Source organism: Adiantum capillus-veneris, chromosome 23 (genome assembly GCF_014529385.1).
Source record: "Adiantum capillus-veneris isolate H3 chromosome 23, ASM1452938v2, whole genome shotgun sequence".
NCBI classification, from domain to species: domain Eukaryota; kingdom Viridiplantae; phylum Streptophyta; class Polypodiopsida; order Polypodiales; family Pteridaceae; genus Adiantum; species Adiantum capillus-veneris.
This window is the reverse complement of record NC_140953.1, coordinates 148,020,977-148,030,826: the sequence shown is the minus strand read 5'-3', so window position 1 is coordinate 148,030,826 and position 9,850 is coordinate 148,020,977. Positions and strand designations below refer to the sequence as shown.

At 40.9% G+C, this 9,850-nt stretch overlaps 1 protein-coding gene across 1 annotated transcript; it reads right to left on the bottom strand.

Annotated features, from left to right (window-relative positions):
* Positions 1 to 4,202: 4,202 nt before the first annotated feature.
* LOC147428800 (uncharacterized) lies at positions 4,203 to 4,736 on the bottom strand. Its single transcript, XM_086496324.1, has one exon. The coding sequence runs from the start codon at positions 4,734 to 4,736 to the stop codon at positions 4,203 to 4,205; it is 534 nt and encodes a 177-aa protein (XP_086352450.1).
* Positions 4,737 to 9,850: the final 5,114 nt, after the last annotated feature.

Genomic DNA, 9,850 nt, shown 5'->3' with positions numbered 1-9,850 from the left:
AGAGAGAGAGAGAGAGAGAGAGAGAGAGAGAGAGAGAGAGAGAGAGAGAGAGAGAGATCGTGACTCGAGGATGCTAGTTTTTCTCACCTGTAAGGCAACTGTCTGTGAATCCTTTTCACCCAAATCTGTCCATGTCAGACTTGTAGAAAACAATTCAAATTTTGTTGATGGAACCATAAAACCCGTCTATGGTCTCATAAAGCGGTAATTCATTCAATTAATACCTAGAATTATTCACACACACATACTTTAAACTCGTTTCCTCGCTCAACACCTGGTTGGCTCGAAAGTCCGGGGCCCCTTGCGGTATTTATTTTTTAGTTAGAAGTGGGAAATTGCAATGGCTTTGAATACCAAGGTTCCTGACTTGTTCACACCTAGTCATCACCCACTCTGGCTAAATTGAGGTTTAAGGATTTAGAGGAGATTTGGAATTTTGGTTGGATTATTGTTTGTTCATTGACGATGAGGCCTTGTGCCTCGAACCCTAAACCATCAGCTGAAGACTTCCCTACCCACAAAAACTTCCAAGTGAAAGGCATTACAGAGCAAACACTTCTCTACCCACATCAACCTCCAAAGTGAAAGGAAGGAACCATTACATGTACAAAAATAGAGAGCAGACGTCCTACTGTGAATTAGAGCCCAAGAACAACATAGCAGTATATCCTTGCACCATTTAATTTGGAAGAAACAAAGGATACTTTACTCATTGAATATACTGGAAATTCTAAGGTCCCTATGTATCAAAGGGAATGTTGTTGTAAACAGCCTCATATACATCCGAAGACATCATAAACAAGTTATGGTCGATTCTCTCCATGGGAAACTTGATAGCTCTCACAAGGTATGAGTGCAAGAGCTCGTATTCATGTGGATTCCAGATCGCTGCTCATACCAAATTCCCTTAACCACATAAGATCCTTGCAGGCAATAATTACCCCAAGCATCGGTAATTGGAGACTCGATGCATGGCTTCTCTCCCGTGCACTTCAACAAATAGAAGTCCACAAGCTCTTCATTGTCTGCACTTGCAGCAACAACAAAGTTATCATCTACATGGAGAACATCTATAAGGGCATCATAATGTCCTTCATAGGCTGGGTTGTCTGTTTCTTCCTCCACCTCAAAGTCATCTGTGGGCTCGATCAAAACATACTCCCAAGACCCCACATGCGCAGAATTGGAGCATCTCCTCCAGAGACCGTGCATACATGCACTACAAAAGCATGATAGTGTCCTACTTTTTAGAGCTCTCGCATTTGTCAGCAAATAACCAGATATGCATGAATGATCCATGCATTAGGGAAAACCTTACAATCCCATGCCTGACTTCGATCGACCACATCTAACTTGATCTCCCAAAACACTCGTGATACTAGCCTGGTCTTTGATGGATAAGAAGCCTCTGCGCCTGTAGACATGGTCTCCCTCAAGAATGCTACAACTTCATGTGCACACTGGAGTCTTACTCCATTTGGATTCAACTGCTCATGAGTGAGATGACGTTTGATGACAACCCCTACTCCATCATGCTCACCTTTTCCATGACCTGATCCTGAAAAATTCCATGTCATAAGAGCCCCTGTTAGAGTGCCATACCTAGAAACAAAGTAAAAAGGCTTCCTGGATTTGAATTGAGAGGCCGCGCCATCCAACCACACCCAATGTTCTTGGACTGCTATGCTAAGTTGTTGCAACCATTGGTGATGTAACATGAAACAATGCTGAATAAAAAGAGTATCATGAGTCTTGTCATTTGATATATAGAAGTGATAATATTTTTGAACCACTCCTGCTACACGGATATAGGTGATGTGGAAAAATATTGTGACTTGATCATAGTACCAGTGCATTGTTTGAATCTCGTTCTGCTCTTTGAACGTGTAGTTCTTTGCAAAGTCCACTACAGACAATACTACCATTTCTGGAAAAATTAGAAGACACTCTTTCAATTGCTCAGCCTGCCATCTATACACAGAGTTATGTTGGATATAATTCTTCAAGTGGTCCCTTAAAAAAACCAGAAGCTCTTTGCTATTTATCTTCTTGAATGAAAGGACTTTCCTCTTCTTCTTTTTCTCGGCATCTATTTGTCCAACTTCGACATCCTCGAATAGCTTGGCTGTCACGATGCATCCTGTCAATGATTCTTCCCTTGGGCATGGAGGCATTTTTTTAGGTCCACAAATAGAGCATTCTCCCATTAAACATTTTTTATTGTGATTGCTACCACTTTCAGACGTCGGACACACAACAAATTCCCATAGTAATGTCATACTGCTGTAGGTTTGAGCACATGCATTGCACTTGTCAGTGGCCCCACAAATTTTACATTGGCAAGTACAACTGACAAAATGCAAGCCAAGAAAACCTTGCCTTATCTGGTTTAAGGCATCTCTCAAAAAAGACATTTGGACATGTGTTATGCAGCAGCACGTGTACCTATCCTTCAGTTTGCGGACAAAGTATGGATTCATTTTCTCGAAAGTTCGTTGCCCAATCTTCACATCTGGGTGGGCTCTTTGAAATTGAAGGAAGAATTCTACATGTAAACATGCAAACCTTTGGACCTTGCATCCATATGAGCACGGTTTAAGTAGCAAGTAAAAAAAAAATTTGTTGACCTATTTCTATTATGCACTTGATTGTACCTACTTATGGCCTAGTAAGCTTAAGTATATTTGATGGAAACCATGCACTTCAAAATACCTTCCCCAATACAGGAAGCTAGTAGGTGTCATGCAATCTATAGCCACCCATCACCAGACTAGCCTCCTTGATGAGCTCTTTTTCCGGTTGCCACCACCTAGGGGGGTAGCTACTTGTATGATCTGTTAGTGTACCAGTTTCATGCACCTACCACCACATAGCACCCAACCAAAAGAGAAGGTAGAGTGGTAGCTATCTGACTATAATCTTCAACCAATAGCAAGTTGAACCCTAGGGGATAGCTACCATGTATGGAAGGTAGCAAGGGATTGGTCACGCCCTACCTTGGGAGGCTGCAAGCCAAATGGGTAGCTACCTAGACCATAATTGTGGTGCACTCAAGAAAGACAGAAATCCATGTCATTGTATCCACCTCATGAGCACACTCTACCACAAAGAATGGGATAGCTACCAGCAAGGTACTTACAAAAGGTAGCTACCAAGGACGTACTAGTCATGTGAAAAGGGAAAATAGCCACCTCTTGACCTGAATTGCTACATTGTGCTAAAACACCACCAGATGGGAAAACCTAGATACCACACCAACAAATTTTTTACTACAATCCCACCAGCTCGAAAAACCTAGCTACCAAACCAACACATTTCTATTACAAGCAACACTATAACTACCATCCTGGATGCCTACTAGTAAGTAGCTACACTCAATATGTCTTATAGATTGGGTAGCCACCAAGACAATGACTTCTGAAGATACTAATATATATAGTAGGTGGACATCCCAAGTTATAAGCTGCATGCTGATTGATAGGGCATCATATCAATGACTTCTTCCTTAAAATTGATTGCTACCACCCTTACCTCACACAATTTGGTGACTATGAAAACCATTCCTGTAGATATGCAGCAAGAACTAAGCTTGTATTAGCACTGACAGCCTGCCGCATATCACTCCAATGGTAGGACTCATGAAAACCAGAGGGTGGCTGCCACCATAGGGCTGATTACCGTATTTATCCCACCTAATCTTGCAGCTACGAAAAAACTTACAACACGCCAACAAGAAAGATAGGAATGAAGCTAATGTAATCTCAGGACGCTTTTCAAAGTGCAGAAAAACATCAGAATGCAAAAAAAATTAACCTGGGGTTGCTTTAGAAGATGCACAGGATGCTTTTGCCACAATTTTCTCTTGATTCGTCTCGGCACACATCCTTCTTGTTCGGTGAGACATGCGTATTCTCTGTCCAGAAGGAGAGCACCAATTCCTTGACCTCATCAGAGATTGCATCCTTTGTGCGTGCCTGTTGCTTGCATAAATGCAATGGCACGAATTCATTTTTTAATTTCTCTCTTGCTGCGTAGAAGTTTCTACGGTGTGTCCCTAGAAGTTTTGAAGCTGCATAAATGTTTGGGGCCGATTTTCTCATGGCCATCATGATAGTCGCCCTCTTAAGAAACAATTCTTTCTTGCTCCTGGGTTTCTTGATGGTGGAAAGAGTGTCCCTGAAACCCACCAGCACTGGATTCTCTCACGTCTCAATTTTGAGCCCACGCATGCAACCATCATTCAGCACATCCTTCGTGATGGATTCATTTCTCTCGTTGTCAAGGCCTCTTGTGTGCTGTTTGAAACATGTGACAATACGCTTTGCGATAGCTTGGCGTTTTGCAATAAGCGGACAAGATGGATATTGGGTACAACTTTCCTTGAGCTTGCGACAATACTCTCTCTTTCTACGAGCTTCATAACTTTTGGCAGCAAGCCTTCTACATTTTGCACACTCACAAATGCCGGCATGGTTTGCACATGCTCCAAAACCTGAGGGAGCTTCAACACATGTTGTTCCATCTATTATCCCTGCTCCAAAACTTTTCGATGCCCCAATCAATGTTGTTTCCATAGATGCATTCCTGTTTCTTTCTCCAATAAACCCATTACCCAAGGGTGCTGGAACCAATGTTGATCCAATGCTTGAGGTTGCTTCATTTGATGCGGGTGCCATGTAGACCAAAGTTAAAGTCCTACCGCTTGTAAGGTCAAGACATGGCTGTCTTCCCACCATGGCCTTCTTGATATGTGGAAAAGAGTGCACACTGACCACTCTTCCTGCAATGTATAAGTTGTAGTTGTAGTTGTAGTTGTAGTTGTTTCTTGAAACCTCCTTCTTCACTACCAACACCCTCTGTGCTTAGCTCGAAAAGCTGCTCTAGCAGCTTGTCGATTGGAAAACAAAAGCAAAACGTCTTCTCTGCAAAACCTCCTGCAAAACTCCCCTTCTGTGTTTGTCTTTGCCTGGAAAAGAAGCTTATGTGCAAATGCTCCTGCAAGACTACCAACTTTGTAAGAAACTCCCCTTCTGTGTTTGGTTCATAGAGAAGCTTCTGTGCAAACGTTTCTGCAAGACTATCAACGCTCACTCTCCTGTGCTTGGTTTCTGTGCATGTAGAGAGAGAGAGAGAGAGAAGGAGAGAGCAAGGTGTCCGTGCATGTAGAGAGAGAGAGAAGGAGAGAGAGAGAGAGAGAGACATCCGACTAATTTTGTTTGAAAGTTCTCCAGGGGCGTGGAGGGAACTATGGAACTACAAAACTGCCAAAGCTCGTGGGAATATTTTAATCATAAATGTCCACGCTTTGAAACTTTAAAGTTTTATTTAGAACTCTTCTCTTGGTTCCTACTTTAATATGCAAGAAGCTACCTCTCCACCACCAATGTCCGGGACATAGGTATTTAGGCCACCTAACCATGCACACACCCTACTATGTGCTCATGAATGCAGCTCAACCTACAATGCTCACACTCTCCAAATCAAGACCAAATGTGATCGAATCACCACGAAACTCATAGGGCACACTCTACTTACCAAGAGGTCACTACCCTATGCACTCTAACCCAATATCCTGTGTGTAACCACTCTGTGCAGCAAACGCGTATGAACACAGATAATGTATTACATGTCACCATTTCTCATCATGTATGGTCCTAACATGTAGCTCTACTCACCATGACCCCATTGGTATAAAGAACTCGCAAAATAGACACATGATTTGCAAGATAACTCATTTAAAATCTTGTGGGAGCTCGCCTTGCAACGGAGCCAGAACTTTGCAAGCTTGGCATTGGAGCGTAGCCCTTGCCGTTACTAATTTTTTGGTGGTGTCGACTTTGCAATAAATTATTTGTAGCAAGCATCTCAAAATGCTATCACAAAAGGAGTCGCACACGGTGGAAGAGTTGTAGAAAAGGCATTTGGGTTTGTGGGACTGAGTTGGAAAGATCGTATGCAAATTGATCAGAGGTATTTTCTACCAACTGAAGATGATAACTTGAAGGACCAAGATGCTTTATATTATATGAGTATTTTGCATGTAAATTTAAATGTAGCATCTCTCTCTAATGTGTATGCCATATATATCAGTTTAGTGACCTTTCTTCTCAATCAAGTACAATTGGTAATAAGTTGATTGATGAAAAATATAAAGACTTGGTTTGAGCACTCGATACATCAACAACACGGCGTACAAAACTATTTTTCCCTATTAAGTGTCACAAATTTGTTATGTTTTATCTGCTATCAACAGAACCATTTAATTTTTTGTACACAAACTTGTATTTAGTTATTGTCATGCCAAATTTGCACTTCGACCTCTCATTTGGTTCCCCCATCATTGAGGAGGGATTTGCAAAGACCTTCAATCCACAAAGAGTAGCGATGCATGCCATCAATCATGAACGAGTGGCTACAAGATTTTTCAAATTGGAGGATTGAAGAAGAGGAGAATGTAGAAGCACTCAAGGCCTTCATCGAAGTTCTACTGCCAAGTTGTAATGTCATTGATATCCAAGAGGTAAGCTCCCCATCTTACATTGCTTGTGCTAATCCCAAATCAAGAGCATCAAGAGGGAGGGCTAGAAATTTCATCAATGTTGTCAACCAAAGAATTCTGTCAATGAGTGCCGATAGAGGAGGTGCAGAAAGAAAGATGAGTTTTGCTTTTGAGAATTTCATCAACACTCTCACATCAGTTAGAGTTTGTGTAGCACCAAGTGTTTTATCTCCAACGGTCAGAGAAGAGTTGTCAACTACATCAACCAGAAAATCCAAGCCACAAAGTCTAAAGTATTTGGTGGAAGCAAGTGGGCCTACGCTCTCTCTAGGCCTAGATAGTTCAAGTCAAGTACGACCATCCAAGAGTCGCTGCCGCATACAAAATGGAAAGCCGATTAAGGTAGACTCTTCTCGCCCAGTCTATTTTGAACCCAATATGGAGGATTATGTGGACTTCAACAAGAGGTAGATGCCTATGGTGAAGGTGTCACCTTGTCAACACTTAAGGTATGCAACTCTAGTGGTCAAAGTATTACCCTACACCCAACATGGATAATAACAATAGGCCAAAAGTCTTTCCTTTCAGTTTCTTGCAACACATGCATATAAACTTGTACATTGATAGGAAGATATTATACCAGCAAAAGATTGTTTTTCCTATTTGGAGCAGAGATGCTTGATGAAATCCTTAGATCCCCACGTCTCATCATCTTTCCCGTTCTTGATTAGTACCACTCTTTTGATGTAAGCATCTTTATTCTATTCTAGCCTTGCGCTCTTCTTAGCTCCTGCTCAAGCTTTCCACCCATGTATAAGTCTTTATGAATCACTATGTCATTCCAAAAAGAAAAAGTTTATAATTGTCTGCTCATTGATTTACTACCATGGCAAGTGTATCTTTTTCCACATTCAGTGGCAAGAAGGGAGAAGACATCACCACTAATTTTTTGGATAACTTTGAAATTGCTTATGTGGTTTCCAACAAGGATGATGATGCCTCATGGCTAAAAATCTTTCCTCTACTAATGCAAGTAGAGGCCAAGTCTTGGTACAATGATTTTTCCCAAGCTACCAAGGATGCATGGGATTTACTACTTGCTACCTTTGTGAAGAGGTGTGCTAAGAGTATCTATGCATCATTAAGTTAAGCTTCAAAGGTAGATTTGCATCCTTAAGCTAAGCTTTAATGGTAACTTTGCACTTAGGTGTAAGCTTTAGTGACTACCTTGTATTTTAGGTTTAAGCTTTAATGGTAACCTCGCAATTAGGATTAAGTGCCAAGAGTATGTATGCATCATTAAGTTAAGCTTCAAAGGTAGATTTGCATCCTTAAGCTAAGCTTTGATGGTAACTTTGCACTTAGGAAAAGCATTGAAAGACAAGCTTGTAATTTAGGGTTTAGCTTCCATGGTGACTTTGTGTGTGATTAGGGTTAAGCTTCTATGGTGACCTTGTGTGATTAGGGTTAAGCTTCCATGGAAACCTTGTCTTCTTAAAGAGAGAAAGGTTAAATCTCATTATGGTAATCAAGCTTAGGGTTTGCATGTCTCTTTACGGTAGGAAGAATGTATGGTTATAATCCTCTCTTCCAAGCTTTAATGGAAAGTTCAAGATTCCCATTTTGTCTCCAAAGAGAGCTTTAATGGAAATCTCGAAGACTCATAAATTATAGGACGACCTTCTAACTTCGTAAATGGAAAGCTAGGACCATAAGAAAAGACCATTGTCCAAGCTCGATAGAAGTAGTTCAATTTTTGGTATTGAAGAGTATTTCTAAAGTTGTCAATTTCAAGTTTGTTTGCAAATACGGGATGGGGGAGATAGAGGATAACGTCGCGGAATTGATCTCCGTGTTGTTTCAAACGAAAACTCTACAAGCTTCCATGGAGATGCCCCATGGATGGCAAACAATTGCAAAAACCTGAGAATCGTACAAAACGGGGATTGAACATTAAAAGTCGGCATTCCCGAAGAGACATTAACCATCAAATACCTATGGAAAATGCTCGCTTGTATTTTCCAAATAAACTGAGCTAGTAGATAATTAATGTAAGTAGAAATTAAGGTTGATAAATGAATGAACCTAGAAATTATCAACTAGGAATTAAAAAAGAATCTCGAGAGGTGATAGGGATAGCCTATTGCAAAACATAGATTTAACTAGGAGTTTTGAAGATTGTCTGAAAATGACCGAAAACCAAGATGGATCTTCTTGAGGTCAATTTGATTGAAAGGCCGGCCCATTGAGAGGATTCTCTTGGGAACTTGACGAAGATTGGTCCTTTTCGGTTAGTGCAGCATAACCAGCAAGTTTGTTATACCTAGGTCATTCATGCCCGAGGGATAAGGGATGAATGGGTCTGTTTTATTTTTGCCCGACCAGGTGAAGTACCCGCGGTTTCTTATTGGAAAACGACCATAATCCGGGTATGGCTTGATGCCAATAGTTGGATGAGAAGGTCATACTTAGGGAGGATGATGTGAATTTAATTAGAAAAATTTGTTCAATTTGATTGCTTAAAAAGGAACTGGAAAGGCTAGGAATATAGGGGCTATCCTATGCATCTATCACCAGATAGTGCTATACCTCTCGAAATAAAATGCTTAGGAAGGAATGACTAAATTACTTGATGAGCATTTCCCAAATAGTTAATTCTGGGAAATATTATGAAGGTGCTACTATTTTGATGGCTTGTAACCGATTATCTTGGTCCTGAGTGAGGCAAGATGAATTGAATGAAACTAAATGTGTTGCATGACTAGTTAGGAAACTAGCTACAAGCTAATTGTAGTAGATAAAGGTAAAGAAATGAATTAAAAGTTTCTAAATAAAGATTTGGTGGAAACAATCAGATGAATTTCCCTGAATGAGGGTATGCAACAGATTGTATGCTACTTGTTGTCTGACGATGTTTGATAGACTATCTTTCTGATTTTGTAGTAGTTAAGTACTACCTTGGGAAGGGATTTTCATGAAATGGTTTGGTGGGTGGGCGGATCCGGAGGGTCAGATGGCCGGATGTTGAATAATTTTTTTAATGTTAAACGCTAGGACTATGCAAGATAAAAATGGGTAAGTGGGAACGAGCGAGACCAGGTAGGATTACAAGATCCCGCTTCTTAGGGGAAAGCGATAACTGCCGTGCCTGCTTGTCAGGAAAAAGGGGTTATCTCTATGAACCAAGGGAAAACAAGAAAGCAAGAGCAGATCCTCAAGTTAAACATACAGAGAATCAAGACTAAGGACCACGATTTTGGGTGTGGGTAACTAAAAGATGCCAAGGATGGATTGGAATTATGATAAGCGGATAGAGTCGTCAAATTGATGGGATTTACCCCCTTCGATCGA

What these genes read in the sequence shown, in the direction of transcription:
- LOC147428800 (XM_086496324.1), bottom strand. Translation starts at nt 4,736, where the DNA reads ATGGTGGGAAGACAGCCATGTCTTGACCTTACAAGCGGTAGGACTTTA.